Source organism: Canis lupus, chromosome 6, assembly GCF_048164855.1.
Source record: "Canis lupus baileyi chromosome 6, mCanLup2.hap1, whole genome shotgun sequence".
Lineage (NCBI taxonomy): Eukaryota > Metazoa > Chordata > Mammalia > Carnivora > Canidae > Canis > Canis lupus.
Window position 1 is genome coordinate 16,842,902 of NC_132843.1, and position 25,594 is coordinate 16,868,495.

Consider the following 25,594-nt stretch of genomic DNA (forward strand, 5'->3'; position numbering starts at 1 on the left):
CTTGTCTCAGGTCATGATCTCAGGGTTCTGGGATCAAGCTCCACACTGACCTTGTTATGTGTATATATATATATATATAATGCAAATATATGTTATATATATAATGCAAATATACTGTCTTTTGTAATACTTACTATTATGGACTGATATATATATATGCTGCATCTTCTTTATCCATTAATCAGACACTTCATAGTTTAAATGTTGAAAGACAAAGAAAAAAGGTCTTGTAAGAGCAAAAGAAAAATGACACAGTCCCTGCCAAGGAATTTCAGTTAGAATGTTAACTGACTTCTCATCTGAAACAACAGAGGCTAGAAGGCAGTGGGACCACACATTTTAAGAACTGAAAGTAAAATTTTTGTCAACCAAAAATTTTATATCCATCAAAATTATCTTTTGATGATTCCCAGATGAACAAAAAGAGAATTTGAAGCTGGCATACCTGCCTTACAAGAAATACTAAAGGAAGTTCTTCAAGGCTGAAAGCAGGTGACACCAGACAGTAGCTGGAATCCACCTGCAAAATATAGATGTTGGTGAAGGAATTAGGTAGGTGTATTGGTCAACTTGAACTTCCATAACAGGATAATACAGACTGTGTGGCCCAAATGACAGGAGTTCATTTTCTCATGGTTCCAGAGACTAGAATTCTAAGATCGGGGTGCTAGAAGATTGATTGTACTCCCTTCCTGGCTTGCAGACAGCTGCCTTCTCCTTGTATTCTCAGATGGCCTTTCCTGTATGTATGGGTTGAAAGAATGAGAGAGAGAGATCTCTGATATTTCTGCCCTTTCTAAAAGGCAGTCTGGTAGGAATCAGGCTCCACCCTTATAATCTCATTTAACCTCAATTACCCCCTTAAAGGTCCTATATCCAATTACAATCACATTAGAGGTTAACATATGAATTTGAGGGGCACGTAATTCAGTCCATAATAATAAGTATTACAAAAGATAATATATTTGCATTTTTAATCCTTTCTTGTCCTGATTGATTTTAAAAGAAGTTGCACAAGACTGAACACATACACACACACACACTCATATGTATGTATGTTGGGGGGCCTATAACATACATAGCAATATATACATGCCTGTGTCATACATAAATGTAATATATTTAACAATAATAGTGCAAAGGAGATGGGTGAGAACAAAGCTATGAATTAGAATAAGGAAGTGACATCAAATCTATGGCAAGAAATGAAGAGAGCCAGAAAAGATAAATAAGGAAGTTTATTAAGATACTCTATACATTATATGTTCCCTCTTTTCTTCTATTGGCCTCTTTAGAAGATACAGATTATATAAATAATTTTAACAATATATTGTTGGGTTTTGACATTTGGACATAATATGTATAGCAATAATAGCACAAAAACAGAGAAAGAATGGAGTTACATGGAGTTCCATGTCACTGGAACTAAGTTAATATGAATCTGAAGTAGATTCTGGTAAGATGTATTTTGTAATTTCTAGAGCAACTAGTAAGACAATAACAAAATAATTAAAAAGTTGTTAAAGGAAGTAAAATGCTACGCTGGAAAATATCCATTGAATGCAAAAGAAAGCAATAAAAGGGGAACAAAAAAACGAAAAGACATTAGACATGTAGAAAAATGCAAAATGGCAGAAGTAAACCCAACTGTATCATTAACATTAAATATGAGTGGATTCTACTCATACCATCTACAGATATTAACCCCAATGGATCAACAGCCTAAATGTAAGAGCTTAGCCTATAAAACTCCTAGAAGAAAGCATAGATATAAATCTTTGTGAGCTTAGGTCAGTCAATAATTTTTTAGATTTGACACCAAAAGCACAGGCAACAGAAGAAAAAACAGATACTGGACTTTAAAAACCTTTGTGTTTCAAAGGACACTATCAAGAAGGTGAAAAGACAACCCGTTGAATGAAGGAGAGTATTTGCAAATCATGTGTCTGATAAGGCACAGATATATAGTATCAAGAATATCTAAAGAGGGATGCCTAGGTGGCTCAGTGGTTGAGCATCTGCCTTTGCTCAGGGCTTGATCCCAGGTCCAGGGATTGGGTCCCACATCAGGCTCCCTGTGAGGAGCCTGCTTCTCCCTCTATGTCTCTGCCTCCCTCTCTGTGTCTCTCATGAATAAATAAATAAAATCTTAAAAAAAAAGAATATCTAAAATGCTCTTACAACACTCTAATTAAAAGACAACTTAATAAAAAAAATGGACAAAGAATTTGAATAAATAGTTCTACAATGGACCAATAAGCACATGAAAAGATGTTCCATATCATTAGTAATTAGGTAAATGCAAATTAAAAGCACAATGAAATATCATTTTCTATCCCTATAAAGGCAGGCAGGAACAGAAGTTGGCAAGCATATGGAGAAATGTGAGCCCTCATAAATGGCTCGTGGGAATGCACAATGACATAGCCAATTGGCAAACAGTTTTGCTGTTCCTCAAAATGTTAAACCTAGGGTTACCATATGATCCAGGAAATCTACTCGTAGTTATACAGCCAAGGATAATGAAAACATGCAACCACACAGTAGCTTGTACACCAATGTCCATAGCAGCATTAGTCAGAGTAGCCAAGAAAGGGAAATGACCTGCATGTTTATGAGCTGATGAATGGATAAATAAAATATAGTCTCTTTATATTATGGCATATTATTGGGAAAAAGTAAAATACAGACACATGCTACAACTTGGATGAACCCTGAAAACATGATGCTAAGTGAAAGAAGCCACATATTGTGTGATTCCATTTATATGAACTGTCAAGAACAGACAAATTCATAGAGACAGGAAGTTGATTAGTGGTTGCTTAGGGTTGGCATGGAGGTGGGTGAGGTTGGCGGAGACAGAGCAATGGAGATTGACTGCCAACGAGGATGGGGTTTCTTTTGGGGGGACAAAAATGGTTCTAAAATTAGATTGTGCCGAGGGTTGCACAACCTTGTGAATACATTAAAAAGCATTGTACATATTATATGGATGAGTTATATAGTATATGAATTATATCTCAGTAAACCTGTGTTTCAAAAAGATAAGGAGGGAGTTGGAATCCAACACATGAAAGCAGGATATTTTCCCTCCAGATGCACTTCAGCCTTATTGCTCTGTAAATTTGCACCCATCTCTCCTGGTATCTTATTTACAACAGTGATAAAACAATATGCATTAGAATTTTGGAGTTACAAGAAATTGAAATTACTTATTTTACTGCAACTCATCTGAGATCCAGGGGAAGCTAGGTAGTTGCAGAGTGATGAGTAATATCCTGTCTCTTGACCTCCACCCTGGTGTACCTTCAGGAATTATATTCTCCTTCATATCTGCAGCACCTAGAGGTGCCAGGACCTCAAAAAGCGCGAGCACTGTGCTTCCCAGACTGCAATTTTCACACTGCAGGTCACCATCCTCTAGTGCATGGAGAAATCAATTCAGTGAGTTTGGACCAGCATTAAAATGAAATAGAATAGAAACTCTGCATTATAAGCAGCAATAGAAAGAAATGTTTTGCAAAGTTATTGTTGTTCATAGTTATATATTAATAAATATCCTTGTTTCCGCATTTTTATCTGTCAATCTGGGTGTGTGTGTGTGCGTGTATGGTGTGTTTATTGAGTTACAGTGTAAAATTTATATGTTACTGTGGATGTAGCTAAAAAAATTTGAAAGCTACTGTGTTAACTAATCCTGGAGGATTTTGTCTTTGATTCTGAGAAGTTGGTCACTTTGCTTTCATTCTACTCTTTGGCTTTGTGGCTTCAGATTCTCAGATAGTTACTGTCTGAAATTATGGCGTATTTGGGCGAATTTAGGATCTCTCTTTCACCTTAAAAGCATTACTCAGTAGATTGCAGCAGTTATCTGATAAATCGATTTCACCTGTGCCAGTGTACATTGCATAATTCGTTCCTAAATCTGTTTGGGATGCAAGAGACCACTCTGTCTTACCTTTTTACACATTGTCTATAGGACAGGTAAGGTCCAAAGGGCATGAAGAACTCATCCGAGATGCACATCTTGTTTCCTCTTTAATCCATAGTCTTGCCTGAAACCCAGCAAGCAGAAAGGAGGGTATAAATAAAAATATCCTGGGATTTGACCTTAAACTGGGTTTTGACTTAATGATTGTTCTCTTACCTAAGAGAGTGCCGAAGAGCCCAATAACTTACTAGCATGTTCATCTAGGTGCAGGGGGATAATCACCAGCCCTGAATGAAGTTGAAAGGATCCAAGGGATTCAGTTACAGCAGGAGCTATGCTTTTTTAATACCCCAATTATATGACATTCAGTTGCACCTTCATGTAGCTTAATTTACCATAGTTTTTTAAAAGGGACTCCATGGTTCACATACTGCTTATAGGAACTGTGATTATTTTTAAAGCTCTGCCTGTTTAAACATAGATTTCTATAATAAACCTCAAACTCTGGTCATTTTTTTCCACTTAAAAAGTGACTGTTTTTAAACATATTCTATCATTCTTTCAACTGTAGTACAATATTATTCCATCTAGATGGAATTTGGTTATCTGGCTCATGTATCTGGAGCAAAAGTGGGAACCAAGCAGTGAGACCCCTCAACCCCTATTGCCTCTGTAAAGTGAAAAAGCATGCTTCCAAAGACATGCGCTAAAATTCATGCATTAACTGCTAGAAGAATCCCATAGATCCTGTCTTACTTATGCCTCATTAAAAAAAAATAATTATGCTAAGTTTGGTTGTTTTCTAAGCCACACTCATGGTGAATTAGAAACATACAATTAGAAGAGAGGGAAATATTGCCAAGGCAACACATTGACAGTAAGGGAGGAAACAGAAAAACAGACGAGAAACTGAGGAAGTATAGTAGCTTGGCACCATTTGACGAAGAGCAAATAATCCTCCTCAACTCAGGAGGTCCTGAGGATGTCACTGTTAGAATAAGGAAATGAGTACCATAGTAATGGCTCTGGATCATGATGTAGTGGTGAAATTACATCTGAAGAGCTATTTCAGGAGGAAGGAACATATATAATACATTTTAGTAAGAGTGCTATTTAGTTTTAAAATGAAAAGATTTTGGTGATTAAGGAGTCAATTTTGACTCTATAGTTTCATGTGACAGAAAACTTAACCTAAACTGGCTTAAGGCAAAAAGACTTTATTGGCTGTAATTGAATAGTTCAGGCATATTTGGTTTCAGGAACAGATTAATCCAGGGGCTCAAAAGACGTCGGCAAGTCTGTTTTTCTCCATCTTGCAAATCTATCTTGTAGATTGGCTTCATTTTTAGGTCTCAGGTGGTAGTAAGGCGGTAGCTGACACTTCTTTTTTTTTTTTTTTTTTTTTTTTGGTAGCTGACACTTCTTAGACATATGTTGCTATGGACTGAATTGTATCCCTCCCAAATTCATGTGTTGAAGCCCTAACCGCCAAGGTGACTGGCTACATTTGGAGTAAGGAAGTAATTAAGGTTAAATGAGGTCAAGGTTGGAACATTGATCTGATAGGATTAATGTTCTAAGAAGAGACACCAATGAACCTTTACATACATTCTCTCTGCCATATGAGGGCACAGGAGGAAGGCTGCTGTCCGAAAACCAGGAAGAGTCCCTAGGAACCGATTCTGCTGACACCTTGATCTTAGACTTCCCAACCTCTAGAACAGTGAGAAAATAAATGTCTGTTGTTCAAGCCACCCAATCTATGATATTGTTACGGCAACTGGAGCCGACTAAGACCTTCATCCTTTCAGGTTCAAGTCTAGGGAAAAGAGCATGCTTTCCTCCAGGTCAAGGCTGGTTCTGATTGGATCATGTGTCCATTCCTGAACCAACTCCATGGCTGTGGAATTCTGTGTCCTGACTGGCCAAGCCTGAGTCTCCCCACATCCAGGGAACTACAGTGAAGACCATTGTCTGAACAGCATGGGTGGAGTAAGGGCTAGACCTACTCCCTACCCCCACCCCCACCCCACCACTGCAACATCAGGATGCCATAACCAAAGCAGGGTGGCAAAACTGTGAGTCGGTAAAATTGTCAGCTCTCTGAGAAAACCTAGTTCCCCAAAGAGACTAGTCCCATAAGAGATTAGAAAACCTCTGAGGTTTAACTGTAGCATTTTTCCCTCCAAGAAGATGACACCTGACATGAAAACTCTTTAATCAGCTATTGAACATAATGCAACATCCTTGTGTTAAGTGATAGAGTCTGGATTTTTAAAAAATATTCTATCTTCTTGTTTATATTTTTGGTACGGTTGGTTTAGAGCTCTGTTTCCAAAGGTCTATCAAAGTCATCTTAGCTTACTGGCCAAAAGGCAGGCCATGGAAACAGGAGACTGAGAAGGTGTGCCGAGGGCTGCAGAGAGGGACAGAGGGTGGGTGAGGGGGAGCAGCAGGTGCTCCCTGGCTTCCCACGTGAATGTATGTTCAAGCCTCTGCTGGGTTCTGTCTGTGGTTCAAAGTCATGGCTCAAGTGGAGAGAAAGGCTCACGCAATGAGGCAGAGGAGTATGTACATTGTGTATTCTAGTCCCATTCCAGTGAGGGAGGAAGCATGGTTCAGGCTTTGGAACTGGAACAGGGTGGTGTAGGGGGAGCAATCTCTTTAAGCCCTGTCTCGGTGGACCTTGCCAGACAGAGTACATCCAGCCTCAGAGGAGCCTACCACCACCACTCTTTTTCAAGTTTTGCAGGAAATGCACCATCCACCGTATTCCTGGCATGATGTAGGCATGCATCTTGAAGCTTGTGGTTCCATTTGGACCACTAGGTTCTGGAAGAATGATGTCTCTCCTCTTGCTCTATCCTTTTTCTAACAGCTTTTGTGTTCTTTTTAAAATTTTCCCTTGGGGGCGGTTTTGAGGCTAGTGGCTGAAGCTCAGACTCACTAAACTGATTGCTTGGCCACTGAACTTTAGAGTAAAATCAACATGACCCCAAATGCTACACCGGATGGTCCAGTATATTCTAGCCAAAAAAATGTTCTTATGGCTTTGCTCTATATTATTTCAAAGATTTTTAAAAAATCTTCTTGAGAAGGAACTCTAAAATCCTTCTAAGTTCTTGCCAGTTGTGGTTCTGCATTCATGTTTTGCATTAATTTAATTTGTTCCAGACTTGCCTAAGTACAATGCTGTATTCTTCTCATTTTAATTCTGACTCACACAAGTGCCCTGCAGTTTTTTCATAGGTGAAAGTCAAATCATAGATAGGAGACCACCCTGGATAACTGTCTTTACATGTTTAAAACTTGTGTTTACATTGATGTCTGGTCACCTCTTTATCTTCAACTACAGCAACTACTGTAATTCTCTCAGTGAATGTAGTCATTTGAGGGGTTTACTCCCCACTTTTCCTCCTCCCAATACCCCTCCCCCCTTTTCCTCCCATCCTATTCCTTATTCCTGCTTTCCTCTCTTTCATGTTTCTCCTTCTTCCTCTCCCTTCCTTTCCTGGTACAGTTTGCTGGGCAGCAACTAGGCAGCACTTAGAATAGAGCCTAGGAGGATGTGGGCTGTGGAAACAAGTGGTCCTCCCATGACTAGGAACCAAAGAGGCGCCGAGTGCAGCTGACCCCAAACCTCAACCACACGGACCTGACCCATGGCCAGGAAATGTCCCCATTGGGGTTTGCTGTAGTCCTTGGGAGGTGGTGGCAGGTCTTTCCTTAGAAAACTCCCCTAAATAGGTTGCCAGTACAAGATTAACCTCCTTCTACCTGTCAGCATAGTCCCATGAATCAGACAAAACTAGCCAAGAGAAGAGGCCATGTGGCTCCAGCTAATGGTGGTTGGCACTGCAGGGCAGGTTTAGGGCTGGGGACACTCCCAGGAGACCCTGCCCCACTCTTCTAGGAGGGGAAAAAAAAAACCCTAGGGCTGAGCATGGGTGAGACTGGGTCTTGAACTGACCCTTCACTTCGTAATTCAATTTTCACCTGGGAGAACATTGAGGTGGTTGGTTAGAAGAGACCTGAGGACTTTCTGAAGATTTAATCTGCTCTATGCCCTGTTAACCAGAGAGGTGGGTGGTGACAAGTGGAGCTGACTGTTGGCTTTGTGGCTTTGACTAGAGAAGGTGCCAGCCTGCTTTTCCAACAGAAGGAAAAGCTCCAAGTCCCAGACGCAGTAAGATGCAGTGTTTACCTTATGATTTACATGGCATCAGTAGAGCCCCACCACACCCCATGAGCTTGTTTACTGATGGAGAAGAGGGTGGCGTTACCCTCATGGCAGGGCTGTAAGATTCAGTAAGGGAATGTGTGCCAGCAGCCTACACAGTGTGGACCTCAGGAAGACTTCAGGCATTACTTATTCTTTCAATCAGCAAATATCTATTTGGCACTTACTGGGTCCAGGGCTGTATGTGATGCTGGAAGCCATCGAAGGAGCACAACAGACACACTCCGTGTCCCTTTGGAGCTTTATGGTCATTATTTTTTATACTCTTTGGGAGTAAAAATGTCTTAAAGCTGAAACAATGAGGAATAGATGGGAAGTAAAAAAACTCCCGAAACTTCCAAGGACCTGGACTGATACACCGAGCAGCATGAAAGTGTTTGTGAGACATTATAGTATTTCCAAGAGGGTCTGCTGTTGTTGAGGTTTGGGTTTGGAACTTGGCAGCTGTCACTGCTAGCTGGATTGAAATGAGACCTGTGATGCCAGATTAATTCATGATGTAAAACAACGTATGTGCTGGGTCTTTGTTTTCACCTCTGGAGCGTCACTGTGTCTCCTGAGGCTCCATGGACAGCCTCTGCGGCCTGAGGAGCCAGGGGCCATGTCTTCCACATTATGTTGGTTGGAGCTGCCACTGCTGGGCTGCCCTAACTGCCTGCCACTGTTTCCTCATTCACTTTCCTTTAAGACAGAAATAGCAGAAAGCTTATGTTAATCAGGGCTCTCCAGAGAAACAGAACCCATAGGGTGTGTGTGTGTGTGTGTGTGTGTGTGTGTGTGTGTGTGTGGAGAGATTTATTTTAAGGAATTGGCTTACATGATTGTGGGGGCTAGAGAGTCTAAAATCTGCAAGGCAGCCTGGTGGGCTACAGACCCAGGGAAGGATTGATGCTGCAGCTCAAATCCGAGGGCAGAGTTCCTTCTTTCTTGGGACTCTCTGTCTTTCTCTTAAGGCTTTCAAATGATTGGATGAGGTCTACCCTCATTGTGGAGGGTGATCTGCTTTACTCAAGGTTAACTGATTGAAATATTAATGACATCTTTAAGAAAACAACTTTCACAGCAATATCTAGAGTGGTGTTGGCAAAATGTCTAAGCTTCATAGCATAGCCAAGTTGGCATATAAAAATTAACCATTGCAGAACCTAAGAACATTTCCTCAATAATGAGCCCCTTGGTAAGCACCTGATCTCTGCAGATAGGCCCATGAAACAATGCTGACCCAGATGGCAGTAAGAAACCAGAGTCCTTGTCCCGCTGTCTGCCAAGAGCAGGCTGAGTGGCATTAGCATGTTTCTTCATTTCTCTTACAGTTTCTTGGCTGCGGTGGGGGCAAGGGAGGTGCTTCATATTATGTCAATAATTCCCTAGCTCCTCTTCTGGATTTTTTAGCTCTCTGAGGTCAGGGAATGTGTATTTTTCTTAATTACCTCCACCCCCACATCTAGTCCTGGTACCACTGAACATAGTAGGCCTTCAATCAAAGTCTGCTCGATGGATGAATATGAAGTAGGAGGGTGGAATGGTGGTAAATGCTCTGGTTTGGCCATACCTACTGTGCCTCTCTGAACAAATCCTGTAGCGGGAACTTGCATTTGGGTTTCTCTGGCCCACCACCATGCTCTATCCAGGTCCCATATCCCACAGTCCTGGTCTGACTGATGTCTTTTTATTCAGCCTGCCAGTGTTCAGTCCTTGGCTCCTACCAGACGCCCTGCAACCCAGTGACGGGACAGTGTGAATGCCAGCCGGGGATTACAGGACAGCGGTGTGACAGGTGTCTCTCAGGAGCCTATGATTTCCCTCACTGCCAAGGTAGGGAAGACATCAAAATACCAGAGGGTGGGTTGTTCTCTGGTATGTGTGCAGCCCAGACAAGCCCAGGGGACACACCCCTAGTCACCCTACACATTTGACCCTCATCTGCCTGGTTCCTTCCTGAGTTTGAGTCCACTGAAAATGCATGTATCAGATACGCATCCTCAAAGGAATCCAGAAATGACTTATTCCTAAAAGAATTTTGTTAATTCCCAAGTGTTCTAAATTTTTTAAAAAGATTATTTATTCATGAAAGAGATATAGGTGGAGAGAGAAGCAGGCTCCCTAAGGGGAGGGAGCCTGATGCAGGACCTGATCCCAGGACCCCTGGATCATGACCTGAGCCAAGGGAAGACACTCAACCACTGAGCCACCCAGGTGCCCCCCACATGTTCTAAATTTATACTTCTTGGTTTGCATGTCAGTTCTCTGTGTATAGAAGTATGGCAAACGTGAACCCCTTTTAGCTACACCAAGTGTTCCTTGACCCCTTCCCAAAGCATCCTGGCTTCTCTCTGGTTCCAGGCTCACAGCACTGATGCTGGTTGCTCCATAATCCCCTGAGGGGTGATTTTAGTAGGTCCCCTTGCTGGAGGGCAGAGCAAGACCTTTGCTGTGTTTCTGCCCCTCTCTACTCACTGCTCTGGCATCCTAGGGGCATTGTCCTCACATAGCATGGGTGCAAGGGGAAGAGGGTGACCTAGAGCCAAGGGAGGAAACACTGTCACTGTCACGGGGCATCCTCACTACCTACCCCCTCCCCACTGATAGGAGCCAGTGAGAGAGTGGGAGACGGTGCAGAAGTAAGATGCCTGTGGAATCTCCCTGTGTTCTCTGGGGTGCGCAGACTCCAGTGCTAAGGAGCTCCTGCAGCTGCTTTAGAGCCTCTTTCTCTGTTGAGAAGAGATGTTTGAGGAAGGCTGCACCAGACTTTCCACTTGGAGAATATGGTTTTCTCTGACTCCTTCCTGCTCTTGGTAACTCTTTGAGTGTTGCCATCAGAGCTGAGTGAAGACAGGGCCACAGCGCCAACTTGATTCCCCAGAACTTTACTCACCAGTATCCTCAAGAGACCAGGTTTTCTTGCCAGTAGAAATTGTAGCCGGTAGCCAGAGGGGGCAGTTTGCTTTCGAGAAGGCCTGAAGGATCCCAGAGTGCAAGGCTGTCCTGGGTGTGTCTGTTCACCTCCAGTGGGTCAGGAGTGGAAGGAAGCATTGTGGTTTCTGGGCAAGGGGTGTGTGTGGGGTGGGCACACACAGTGCGACCATCACAATAAATCCTCCAGAGTCAAATGGCGGCAGTGGTCAGCCTGGGCGGGAGCCAAAGGCAGGGCATGGCCAGGTTGAAAACCAGCAAAGAGAGGGAAGGATGTATTTACTCTTACGGAAGAAGGAATGTGAGGAAACATCAAAACAGAAAGAGACACATGAAGTCATCAAAGGACAAGCTGAAGGAAACAAAGAGGAGACAATGGCAAAATGTCTAAGGAAAAACTTAATGAGAAGACCAGATCATAGTATGAGATCATTTAAATTATTGGGAAAACCAGGCTTAGGGCAGGCTTACCCAAACCCTCTTCCTTTCTAGTAGTAATACTGCTGCGTAATAGTAATACTGAGACATTGCAAGATCCCACTTTATTGAAGAGTGATTATATTGGGCTTGTAATACTGTATTGACTTAAGCAGGAAAACAAACTAATTAATTTTAGAAATAACTTTAGTACAGGTGGGGAACAAGAGGATTGTGATAATTAAAGATTTAAATCTTGATTGACTAAAAAATGTACTTACACATTCTGTTAACTTCTACTTAATGGGCAATTAAAAAGTCTGTTGGTGCAATATTGCCCCCTTCTGGATAATCTTAAAGATATTCCAAATTCTAGAATCTCCTCTCCCTAGTCTCCATCAGTCAGAAATGAACTTTAAATAGTAGGCAGGGAATGGAGTTAAGTGGCCAAAAAAGTGATTCGGGGATTAAGGAGCATAATGGTTATCAGGGTGTGCCTTTTTCTGAATTACATGCGAAGTCCATCTATAAAGAAATACACACATAGATGCATTCTTTTTAAAAACAAATAAAACAAACCAAGAGACAAGCAGACATAAAAACACCAGGCGTTTAATATGTTTCTAAATCATGTACAGGTTCCAGAAGTGTCTGTGACCCAGCCGGTACCCTGGACTCCAGTTTGGTAAGTAGAAGCTTACCAAAGGTTACAATTCTGACTGATGTATTTTGATCCATATTACAGACGAATGCACTTAGGAGCTTCCTGAAATTAAAAGTAATTAAAATAGGACCCGAATCCAAATTGCTAAAGAGGTCATTGCTCTTGGTCAAAGTGCATATGTGATACTGTGAATATTGTGGTGTTCCAGTTAGTTTTCTAAGTGCTTTAGAAATTATCTGTCTTAGCTTCAAGCCTGGAGATGGTGGACCTCCAGGCATTTGAGGACAGAGGAAGAGAGGTTCTGCATCCTTACAATGAGGCAGGGACCCATGCGCATTACAAAAGTACTTTCAGATAAACATCATTCTCTGAACCTCAAAATGTTAAATATTCAGATATTTTTCCATTTATTATTTTTTAAAATAATTATTTTATTTATTTAATAAAATAATTTAATAATTTAATAAAATAATTATTTTATTTATTTATTCATGAGAGACACACACACACACACAGAGACAGAGACACAGGCCCAGGGAGAAGCAGATTTCATGCAGGGAGCCCGAAGTGGGACTTGATCCCTAGTCTCCAGGATCACGCCCTGGGCTGAAGGCCCCACTAAACGGCTGAGCCACCTGGGCTGCCCCTGATATTTTTCCATTTAAATGAGTAGTTTGTACTGTAATAGAATCAACAGATAATTGTTAAAAATAAAATGATTTTTCAATGTTTCTTTTTCTGTATTTCCCAATTTTGTTTTAACCGCAAATATGGATTATGTGTAGAAAAAAAATAAATGAAGAATAAAACAAAAGCCATGAGCAGTTTGCTGAAATCAGCGCAGTACAGTTTTATTCCCTCTGGTTACACTTAATTTACTTTTCATGGCCAACATATAATTCTCTGACAAGTTTTGTTCAGAACATATGTTTGAAAACATGTCTTAATTTTGAGATGTCAAGTGTTAGTTTGATTTTCTTTCAAAGGGATATTGCCAATGCAAGCCTCATGCTGAAAGTCCTTCTTGTAGCATCTGCAAACCGTTATATTGGAATCTGGCCAAAGAAAACCCCAATGGGTGTTCAGGTAAGGTTTTTATGCATAATAACTTACTATATTGCAAATTCCTCTTAATTTTCTCTGTTTCAGTGACTAAACCCACAAAAGAGCTATTTATTTAATAAGTTCAATTTGTCTGGAATTTCGTGTAAATGTTTTGATGTTTTTCCCCCTACTTTTGGCAGAACTTCTGTCATTTTGAAAATCTCGGCAAGGGATTTATATCCTGTTTCCATATGTATTTTGTTGTTTGCAAAGGCAGCCACTTGATAAATGGTTTATATTGCCTTACTTTTTATAAACCCCTCTTTTGGGTTTGATTTTATTTTCATTTTATGCTTAGATTGAAGTCAAGATAAAAACTTAAAAACACCAAGCTAAAGTTGACTAAGTGGAGCGGATGTGTCCTTAAAATAGAGTATGGTTTCATGCAAACATATCAGTAATGACCTTGACCTTGGAATCATTTAAAAATCCATGATACTGCAGCCTTTGTGTCAGAGTGGTCATAAACTAGCCATTACTTCCCGTAGGTAGATGGTATTGATCTGGTGGTTCTGCTGACCCCAGAAAGCAGTCCTATTTTAGGCTTCAGTGGAGCAAACTGGAATTCTGCTGAAGCTTGCCTGAAAGTGACCACACATGTAGGATTGCTGCTGTGTCACGTTTCCAGAGCCAAAGGCTGTCCTTTGTGCAACCTTGGTCCAAGGACGCTCTCTTTTCTTCACAGAGTGCCAGTGCCACGTGGCGGGGACAGTGAGTGGAATCGGAGAGTGTGGGCAGGTAAGCGGGCCGATTGTTGGCAAACCAGTGAGATGTTAGAGCAGTTGATGTTGGGGTGTCTGTGGGAGGACATTAGTGCCTCTGTCATCTTACAGGGCATGCTGATATCTCTCTGAATGTCTTCAGATCCTCGCCTCACGTTATACAATGAGTCAGTTTTAAATCTTGAAGATTAGCGAATTGTGTGATTTTACCAAATGTTGTCATCTGGCTTATTCTGCAGCGAGATGGTGACTGTCACTGCAAGTCCCATGTCAGTGGCGATTCCTGTGACACGTGTGAAGATGGATATTTTGCTTTGAAAAAGAGCAATTACTTTGGGTGTCAAGGTAAATACTTCCAGTGGGTCCTGCAAAAAGCCAGCTTTGATGGGCAGAGACTGTCCGGATCATCTTTCTTGAATTCCCTTGGCTTCCTGCAGTCTTTCTGGTGGGATGGGATTTAAAAACCCTATCCGGGGAATTTGGCCAAATACTCAGTTGAGACTAGTAACAAATTGCAGTTGAGGCTGCTTCCACTTTTCTTCTACCAAAACATTGTTGGTTTAATTACAGAAAACATAATTGGGACGGAGGGGGAGTCATCTGTTAATTTCGTAAATAACATCAAGACTCAGTCATTTTGAAGGTATATTTTGTATGATTAAAACAGCTCACACCATATTTTAGAGGTAATATTGTGTTAAATAATACACCTGCAGGCGTGTGGCCCCACAAGGCTACTGTTATATTCCTTCCACAGACTCTCATGAGCAGACGTTGTTTACAAGAGCTGCTCAATCATGTTTAGCTCTCTGGCTCCTAGCCCATTACACTGGACAGCAGTGTCGGAGCTGACCTCCAAGTGTACCTCCAGCTTACAAGTAGACTTTGGGGGGGCTCCTCCCATCTTCGTGTGGGAGGTCCCCACATATTTCGAACATCTGCTGGATATCAGATGTGGCAGGGGTAAGAAGCAGCCCTGGCCTTACCGATTTCTGTTTCTTGTAGAAGGAGGGGAAGCTTCAGCATAGAGATGCTCTGATGGGTCACTGCTGTTGTTTCCCGACCTTCAGGGTGTCAGTGTGACATTGGTGGAGCGGTCACTCCCATGTGCAGCGGGCCCTCTGGAGGATGCCATTGCCGAGAACATGTCGTGGGGAAGGCGTGCCAACGGTGAGTCTGCAGGGAGGTTTTCTCCCATACTGATGTCATGGGAGGCTCTCAGTCCCATCTGTGGGGACAGTTCTGGTGATGAGATAAGCTGTCCCCAGGAGAGAGCAGGAGAGAGGGCACATGAAGCCGTACTGTCATTTGAAATCTGGACACTTGTCAGTGGGCCCAATTAAAGCAGGAGGTAAGGTTGCTCTAAAGACATCCATTTTTTAGGTTACAGAGCTGCCTCATGGAAAGTTCCCACAAGTGCAAAAAGCCAGGTGGACAAGACTAGAGCTGAATGCTTGAGGTGGGTTCCCATGGCTGAACCTCCATGTAAAAGACAGCATGGAGGGCCCAACAGATGGGCAGGTGCCTGGGCCAAAAAGAGTCAGTGCCAACTCCTCCCTTGGGACCCCTACAGAAGGCAAGGGGAGGCCAGCTCTGTTACCCTGGGTGCGTCTGGAAGGAATCGGAAGAAAACTCTAGAAACGAGATGAAGTCCCTCATCTCATGCAGGAGCTAATTCAAATGAACCAGAGGAGCAAGGGAGTAAGTGGAGACTGAGCTCCCCGGGGGTGGGGGTGGGGTGGGGGTGGGGTGGGGGTGGGGTGGGGGTGGTGGGGGCTGTCACAAGTATGTCAGCGTACTGTCTCTGTGTCCTGTCATATTTAACAATTATAGATTTAAATTTTTAAAAAAAACTTCAGTATAATTAACATACAATGATGTATGAATTTCAGGTATAAAATATAGTGATTCAAAAATTTTATACATTACTCTGCTCATCATGATAAGCATGCTCTTAATCTGCCTCATCTATTTTACCCAACCTCCCACTCATCTCCCTTCCAGTAACAACCATTTTGTTCTCTATAGCTAAGAGGCTGGTTTTTTACTTGTCTCTTTTTTATTTGTTTTGTTTCTTAAATTCTACATATATGTAAGATCATATGGTATTTGTCTTTTTCTGACTGATTCATTTCACTTAGTGTTACATCTTCTAGCTCCAACCGTGTTGTTGCAAATGGCAAGATTTTCATTCCTTTTTCCACTATGTATGTATTTCTATATATATTCCACTACATATATATGTAGTTAATATTATTTTATAATATTATTTATATATATTTATAATATTATTTTATGTATATATACCATGTCTTCTTTGTCCATTCATTTATTGAGGGAGGGACACTGAGTTGCTTCCATTATTTGGCTATTATAAGTAAAGCTGCTATAAACATAGGGGTGCATGTGTCTTTTCAAGTTAGTGTTTCCTATTTTGGAGGTAAATAGCAGGAAGTGAAATTACTGGATTATATGGTAATTCTATTTTTAAATTTTCGAGGAACTGTTTTCCACAGTGGCTGCTCCAGTTGCATTCCCACCAGCCGTGCATGACGGTTCCTTTTTCTCTACATCCTGCCCAACACCTGTTGTTTCTAGTGGTTTTGATTTTAGTCATTCTGATAGGTGTGAGTTTCACTGTGGTTTTGATTTGCATTTTCCTGATGATGAGTGATGTGGAGCATCATTTCATGTGTCTACTGGCCATCTGCAGGTCTTCTTTGAGAAATGTCTATTCATGTCTCCTTCCTTTTCCAAATTGGATTATGTGGTTTTTTGATGTTGAGTTGTAAAATTATTTATAAATTTTGGATGCTATCCGTTTATCAGATATGTCATTTTCAAATTCCATCCTGTAGGTTGTATTTTAGTTTTGTTGATTACTTCCTCTGCTGTGCAGAGCTTTATATTTTTATGTAGTCACAGTAGTTTATTTTTGTTTTTGTTTCCCTTGCCTTAGGAGACATATCTAGACAAATTGCTATGGCCGATGTTAGAGAAATTACTGTCCGCTCTCTTCAAGGATTTTTATGGTTTCAGGTCTCATATTTAGGTCCTTAACCCATTTTCAGTTTATTTTTGTAAATGGTGTAATAAACTAATCCAGTTTCATTCTTTTACATGTAGTTATCCAGTTTTCCCAACACCATTTTTAGAGACTGTTTATTTCCCATTGCATATTCTTTTCTCCTTAGTTGAAGATTAATTGACCATAAAATTACTGGTTTATTTCTGGGCTCTCTGTTATGTTCTATTGACTTATGTGCATACTTTTGTGCAGGTACCATAGTGTTTTTCATTACTACAGCTTTGTAATATATATTGAAATCTGGGATTGTGATACCTCTAGTTTCATTCTTTTTCGAGATTGCTTTAGCTATTTGGGGGTCTTTTGTGGTTCCATACACACTTAGGATGATTTGTTTTAGTTTTGTGAAAAATGCTGTTGGCCTTTTGATAGGGATTGCATTAAGCATGTAGATCGTTTTGGTGAAGTGGACATTTTAACAATATATTTTTAAAAGATTTTATTTATTTATTCATGAGAGACACAGAGAGAGAGGCAGAGACACAGGCAGAGGGAGAAGCAGGCTCCCCGCAGGGAGCCCATTGCAGGACTTCAATCCCAGAACCCTGGGATCGTGCCCTGAGCCAAAGGCAGGAGCTCAACCTCACCCAGGCATCCCGACATTTTAACAGTATTTGTTTTTCCAACGCATTGGCATGGAATGTCTTTCCATTTCTTTCTGTCCTCTTCAATTTCTTTCATCAATCTTTTATATTTTTTGGAACACTGGTCTTTATCTCTTTGGTTAAGATTATTCCTAGGTATTTTATTATTTTTGGTGTAATTTTAAATGAGACTGTTTTCTTAATTTCTATTTCTGCTACTTCATTGTTAGTGTATAGAAATGCAATGCAATTTTACTGAATTCATTTATTAGTTTTGATAGTCTTCTGGTGGAATTTTTAGGGGAGTCTTTGTATAGTATCATGTCATCTACAAATAGTGAAAGTTTTACTTCTTCCTTACCAATTTGGATACCTTTTAGTCCCTTGTTTTGTATGATTGCTATGGCTAGAATTTCCATTGCTATGTTGAATAAAAGTAGTGAGAGTGGACAGACATCCTTATCTTGTTCCTTACCTTAAAGGGAAAGCGTTTTTCCCCATTGAGTATGATGTTTATTGTGAGTTTTTCTTATAATGCATTTATTATGTTGAGGTATGTTCCCTGTAAACTTACTTTGTTAAGAGTTTTTTTTTTATCATAAATGGATGTTGTACTTTGTCAAATGCTTTTTCTGCATCTATTGAAATGATCATATGGTTTTTATCATATGTGATATATCACATTGATTGATTTGCATCTCAGGAGTAAATCCCACTTGATAGTGCTCAATGGCTATTTTAGTGTATTGTTGGATTCTGCTTGCTAATATTTTGTTGAGGATTTTTGCAACTATGTTCATCAGAGATATTGGCCTCCAGTTTTGTGTGTATATGTGTACACACTCGTGTGTGTGTGTGCGTGTGTGTGTGTGTGTGTGTGTTTAGTTTCTTTACCTGGTTTTGGTATCAGGGTAATGCTGGCTTCATAGAATGAATTTGTAAGCTTTCCTTCCTCTTTCATTTTTTTGGAATAGTTTGAGAACAATAGATGTTAACTCTTCTTTAAATGTTTGGGAGATTTCATCTGTGAATCCATCTGGTCCTGGTCTTTTGTTTGTTGGGAGTTTATTTTGATTACTGATTCAATTTCATTGCTGGTAATCAGTCTGTTCAAATTTTCTATTTCTTCCTGATTCCTTTTTAAGAGATTATATGTTTCTAGGAATTTATCCACTTCTAGATGTCCGATTTGTGAGAATATAATTTTTCACAATATTCTCATATAATCCTTTGTATTTCAGTGTGGTTGTTTTTTTTCTCCTCTTTTATTTCCAATTTTGTTTATTTGACTTTCTCTCTCTCTCTCAAGTCTGGTTAAAGGTTTATCAATTTTGTTGATCTTTTCAAAAAACCAGCTCTTGTTTTCATTGATCTGTTCTATTGTTTTTTTAGTTTCTATTTCATTTATTTCTGCTCTGATCTTTATCATTTCCTTCCTTTTGCTGGGTTTGGGTTTTGTTTGTTCTTTTTCTAGCTTCTGTAAGGATAATGTTAGGTTGTTGATCTGAGATTTTTCTTGCTTCTTGGGGTAGCCTGTGTTGCTATAAACTTCCCTCTTAAAACAGCTTTTGCCGGATCCCAAAGATTTTGGACCTTTGTGTTTTTATTTTCCTTTGTCCCTATGTAATACTTTATTTCTTCCTTGATTTCTTGATTGGCCCATTCATTGTTTAGTAGCATGTTATTTAACCTCCATATATTTGTGCTCTTTCCAGATTTTTTCTTGTGGTTGGTCTCTAGTTTCAGTGTTGTGGTCAAAAAAGCCACCTGGGTGGCTCAGTAGTTGAGCATCTGCCTTTGGCTCAGGGCGTGATCCCAGGGCCCTGGGATTGAGTTCCACATGGGGTTCCCTGAAGGGAGCCTGCTTGTCCCTCTGCCTGTGTCTCTGCCTCTCTGTGTGTGTTTCTCATGAATAAATAAATAAAACCTTAAAAAATAAGAAAAGGAAAAAAAAGAAAAGGTGCATAGTATGACTTCAATCTTCTTGAATTTGTTGAGGCTCATTTTGTGGCCTAATATGTGATCTGTTCTGGAGACTGTTCTGTGTGCACTTGAAAAGAATGAGTATTCTGTTGTTTTAGGGTGGAATGTTCTGAATATTATCTGTTAGATCAATATAGATTTTTTTGAAACCATGATCTATCCATAATTTTCTCTCGGTAGAGGTAAGAAAAAACTTATTTTTAATATTCTGGCTTTTAATCATATGCTGGAAACTGTGAAATGCAACTTCTAAATTGCAAGCATCTTCACTACTTCTGCATTATCAACAGATTAATAAAGAAATCTTTAGTGTAGTTAAATTGTCAGTATTTAGTTCTTATGGTGCTTCTCCTCTTTCCCTTGATGTTTTCAGCATTTGAATTCTAAAAGTCAGAGCAACCCAGCTGAGCTTTCTTCAGTCATTTCTAAATGGCAATCATTGCTGGGCCACATAATAAAGGGTATGTAAAGGAGGACACATCTGAGGGTTTGTTTCCCTGAAGACTAATGAGGCACCTGATGCACCAGAGGAATTTTGTAAATAGGTTCAGAAACATTTCCACCCAGGTTTTATCTCTTCTCACCTTACTGTTGATAAAGTGAGCTTTCCCCCACTTAACCAGCAAAAGTTTTTTTCTTTCCAACTATGTAGGCAACTGGCTATTTTTCAGGTAGAAATAATACAACCAAATAGGAATTAAATTACCTACCCAGAGGCAAAAACATTGATTTTTTTTTTTTTTACATTACAGCCAATACATACATACGAAATTGTCTTTTGATTCAGTGGTAAATTCTAGCTAGGATAAAAGGATAGAAAACTAGCATCAAAGATGCCATACCACCTTTTCTCTAGGTTTGGTCCTTTTGTATTAAATTCCTCCCAATGTTTGTTTATGATATTATTTGAGCATTCTTCATTTTTCTTACAAGCATTCACTTTCACCTTGTTTTCTAAATAATTTTTGTGGTAATAGATGTAATGTATGTTCATTGTAAAGCTTTTAAGTTTTCTTTACATCATATTGCAGACATTTTCCATTATCATTAGTCTTCAGAAATATTAATGGTTACATATTTCATAATTTTTAAATGATTTAATAATTGTATTTCAAAATTGTACACAAATTTAAACTATTTACGTTGTTTCTAGGTTTTCACTATTATAAACATTCCTGTATGTTAATTCTTTGATACTATGTGTAAAATCATTCTTTAGAATATATTCCTGGAAGTAGAATTACTAGGTCAATTTTTAAGGACCTTTGTATATCACTTCCAGAGAAATTGTAAGCATTTGTAATTCTACTTGTGATATAGGATGATGACCTCTTATTTCCTTTGACTAAATGATCTTAATGGCTTTAAATCTACTGATATTAGTTTGTGACTAGATTGTCAAAATGTGCCATTTTGAAGAACTTCAAATTGTTTGAATATGAAATGTCACACAAGCATTGGAATATTTTTGATCCTTCTCTATGACTACCATGTTTGGACCCTTGAAAGGAATCCATTTATAGGTTTATAGCTTAAGAAAATACAAGGCATAAAAAAGTCTTTTTAATGATTCAAAAATATATATAGGGAGAAAAATGTATCTCCCCATATATAAACTTAGCATATGAAATATGCTTGTAAACTTAGCATATGAAATGTTTTATATCACACTCACTGTTGCATAAATGGTACTTAGCAACAGTACCCGGCACATATCTATGAATATTTGTGTAATGAGTGAATATAAATACATTAATGAGTGAATGAATTTATAGTAAATAAGCTAATTTGATTTTGCTAAGTTGTTGACAACAATTTAGAACATATTAAAGGAGGCTACTACTATGGGTTGTGCTAAGTGATTTTTCTCATTTTATTGCATAGACTGATAGGTATTGGGTATATTTTATGTGAATGTTTACATGAATGAAAGCAATAATTTAAAGAAAAAGCAAAGGGGTGGCTCTTTCATTTCTTCTTATTTATTGTATTCTGTCAATTTGGTGGGAGTTCTTTAGCAATAGCTATTGAGATTAAAGAATATTTGGCCTATCAGTGAACATAACTTGCTGTATCCACGTTTACTTTTTATTTACAAAAGACCTGAAAACAACTACTATTTCCCGGATTTGCATCATATGAAGTATGAAATTGAAGATGGTACTACACCTAATGGAAGAGAACTTCGATTTGGATTTGATCCCCTGGAGTTTCCTGAGTTTAGCTGGAGAGGATATGCTCAAATGACCTCAGTACAAGTATGTAGCCAGCAAGAAGTTACTTCATGGTGGGGTAGGGCATATACTTACCCACAGCACTCTCAGTGAGTTCCTCCAAAAGGTAAACCATTCCCCACACTGACTCCAGGATTCTTTTTCTCCAGGCTATGGATGGAGTGTGGGGCAGGATTAGATTTTAACTGATAAATATATGTATCAATATCACAGTTTATTGTTAATTTAATTTGGTCACCAAATCAGTTGAAGAAAGGGTTAAAGTGGTGTTGATCTCTAAAGCCTTCTTATAAGAAGTTGTTTCCCGGGCAGCCCAGGTGGCTCAGCGGTTTAGCACCGTCTTCAGCCCAGGGCATGATCCTGGAGACCTGGTATTGAGTCCCATGTTGGGCTCCCTGCATGGAGCCTGCTTCTCCCTCTGCCTGTATCTCTGCCTCTCTCTCTCTCCTCATGTCTCTCATGAATAAAATCTTAAAAAAAAAAAAAGTTGTTTCCCAAGTGAGATTAGTCTACATTTTAACATAAGAGACACTTTTCTTTAAAGACATTTGTAGAGAAAAAGAAATAAAGACATTTGTAGAGAATAAAAATTATTTGAATTAAATAATTTCAATAATGTGTGTGTTGTTAATATTTGACCAGTGCTGTGGATTTTTTTTTTTTTGCCTCTTTAAACTCTGAATTACTACATGAGTAGAAATTAAGGTAAATGAGGAGTTTTAGTGATATTTAATTTTTCTTTTCTGTGTTTCTCCTTTCCTTCATTCTTCTCTACCATATCCATCTCTCTTGGCTTTGTGTTGGAAGAGTTATGGAATTTACACATTTTCTTGTTATTTTTAGAACTTATACAATATTTGTAACTAACAATTTCTGTATAGTCATTGAGAAGTTTTGTTCTCAGGATTTCTCTTTGAGGTTGGTTTCTTCAAACTGTGTTTCTCAGTGGAGAAATTCAGCACAAGAAGTAAATTGATGACCATGGTAACCCAATATTTGTCCTTAGCAGATCCAGAACTAATACTTGTTATGTTTATGTAAGCCACTCCTTAGAGAAACAGGGACAGGGTCGCAGTTCTCTTGGAGCCATCATTGGTTCTAATATGGCTTCTTGCCTAATTGTCCCCCATGAGGCTACTTTCTCAAACAGTACCTAGGATCCCCCCTTTTTTAGATTTATTTATTTATTTTAGAGAGAGAGACATAGAGAGCGCACATGAGCCACAGGGTAGGGACAGGGGAAGAGGGAGAAAATCTCAAGCAGACTCTCCACTAAGTGCAGAGCCCGACATGGGACTATATCTCATGACCCTGAGATCATGACCTGAGCTAAAACCAAGAGTTGGATGCTTAACTGACTGAGCTACCCAGTCACCCCAACAGTACCTAGTATCTTAAGATCTCACTGCTTTCTCCTTCTCCCAAATATAAAATTCAGTTTCTTTAGCAACCTGACCTTCATTATTTAGAAAAAAACAGTGGCATCCATTAAGTCATAATAGGCTGTGAATGACAGACAGTCTAGTTAAGGTGATATCTTCTCACAGGTGTTTACAGTTTGAAAGAATGACTAATTTGTGTTAGAAGAGTTATGGAATTTTTTTTAAAAAAGAAATGAATTTCTTTTTTTAAAAAAGATTTTATTTATTTATTTGACAGAGAGAGAGAGAATGAGTGGTAGGGAGGGGTGAAGGGAGAGGGAGAAGCAGATTCTCCGCTGAGCAGGGAGCTCCGGAGCCTGAAGCGGGGCTCAATCCCAGGACTCCAGGATCATGACCTGAGCTGGAGGCAGACAGCTGACTGAGCCATCCAGACATCCCACAAAGGAAATGAATTTCAAATGATGGAGTTTATCTAAATATTTTTCATCAGCAGAAGAACTTAGTAGTGTCCATCAAATCATTCCTAACTTTGTTCCTTATACAGTTTTGCATTTTTATTTTTCAAAATGGAAACTAACACTTAGAGATTGGTTCTGTCAGGAAGCCCACATTCAGTGGCATCTTTAAGGTTTTCTATATAGAGTATCATGTCATTTGCCAATAGTGAGAGTTTTACTTCTCTCTTATCAACGTGGATGCTTTTTATTTCTTTCTGTTGTCTGATTGCTGAAGCTAGGACTTCTAGCCCTATGCTGAGTAAGTGGGGAGAGTGGACATCCTTGTCTTGGTCCTGACCTTAGCAGAAGAGCTCTCAGTTTTTCACCACTGAGTATGATGTTGTCTGTGGGTTTTTCATATAAGGCTTTGATTATGTTGACTTATGTTCCTTCTAGATCTACTTTACAGAGGATTTTTTTTTTTAAATCAAGAGTCTTTGTTGTACTTTGTCAAATGCTTTCTCTGCATCTGTCGAAATGACCATATGGCTTTTATCCTTTCTCATACTGATGTGATGTATCACATTGAGTGTTTTACAGATATTGAACCACCCTTGCATCCCAGGAATAAATCCCACTTGATTCATGCTGAATGATTTTTCAAAATGTATTGTTGGATTCTGTTTGTTAATATTTTATTGAGGATTTTTGCATCAATGTTCATCAGAGATACTGGCCTGTAATTCTTTTTTTTGTGGTGTTTTATCTGGTTTTGGTATCAAAGTGATACTGTCATCAAATAGATTGAATTTGGAAGTTTTCCTTCCTCTTCTATTTTTTTGGAATAGTTTGAGAATGGGCATTAACTCTTCTTGAAATGTTTGGTAGGATTTGCCTATGAAGCTGTCTGGTCCTGGACTTGTTTTTTGGGGAGTTTTTTGATTACCAATTCAGTTTAATTACTGGTAATTTCTTTATTCAAATTTTCTATTCCTGCTTTCATTTTGGTAGGTTGTATGTTTCTAGAAATTTATCCATTTCATCTAAGCTGTCCAATTTGTTGGTATATAGGTTTTCATAATATTCTGTTATAGTTGTTTGTATTTCTGTGGTGTTTGTTGTTACTTCTATTTTATTAGTGATTTTGTTTATCTGGGTTTCCTCTCTCTCTCTCTCTCTCTCTCTCTTTTATTTTTTGGTGAGTCTAGCTAGAGGGTTAATCAATTTTGTTGATATTTTTAAAAAATAAGCTCCCAGTTTCATTGATCTATTCTATTGTTTTTTTGGGTTTTGTTTATTTAGTTTCTGTATCATTTATTTCTGCTTTAATCTTTATCATTTCCTTCCTTTTGCTAGGTTTGAGTTTTGTTTATTATTCTTTTTCTAGCTTATATAGGGGTAATGTTAGGTTGTTGATTTGAGATTTTTCTTCTTGGGGTAAGCCTGTGTTGCTATAAACTTCCCTCGTAGAACAGGACCTTTGTGTTTTCATTTTCCTTTGTCTCTATGTAGTATTTTATTTCTTCTTTGATTTCTTTACTGACCCATTCATTGTTTAGGAGTATGTTATTTAACCTCCATATATTTGTGTTCTTTCCAGACTTTTTCTTGTGGTTAATCTCTGGTTTCATAGTGTTGTGGTCAGAAAAGGTGCATAGTATGACTTCGACCTTTTTGAATTTGTTGAGACTTGCCCTAAAATATGATCTATTCTAGAGACAGTTCTGTGTGCAGTCAAAAAGAATGTGTATTCTGTTGTTTTAGGATGGAATGCTCTGAATATGTCTATTAAATCCATCTCATTCAATGTGTCATTCAAAACCACAGTTTCCTTGTTGATTTTCTGTTTGGATGATCTGTCCATCAGTGTAAGTGGGATGTTAAAGTCCCCTATT

General features: G+C 39.2%; 1 protein-coding gene across 1 annotated transcript in view; it reads left to right on the plus strand.

Annotated features, from left to right (window-relative positions):
• The window catches only part of LAMA3 (laminin subunit alpha 3), a 249,419-nt gene that overhangs the window by 97,467 nt on the left and 126,358 nt on the right, over positions 1-25,594 (plus strand). The window contains exons 13-19 of the mRNA XM_072829057.1: positions 9,849-9,986; positions 12,140-12,186; positions 13,152-13,251; positions 13,955-14,007; positions 14,231-14,336; positions 15,062-15,161; positions 21,748-21,904. Coding sequence (XP_072685158.1) covers positions 9,849-9,986; positions 12,140-12,186; positions 13,152-13,251; positions 13,955-14,007; positions 14,231-14,336; positions 15,062-15,161; positions 21,748-21,904 — 701 coding nt within the window. The remainder of the gene's footprint in view (positions 1-9,848; positions 9,987-12,139; positions 12,187-13,151; positions 13,252-13,954; positions 14,008-14,230; positions 14,337-15,061; positions 15,162-21,747; positions 21,905-25,594) is intronic.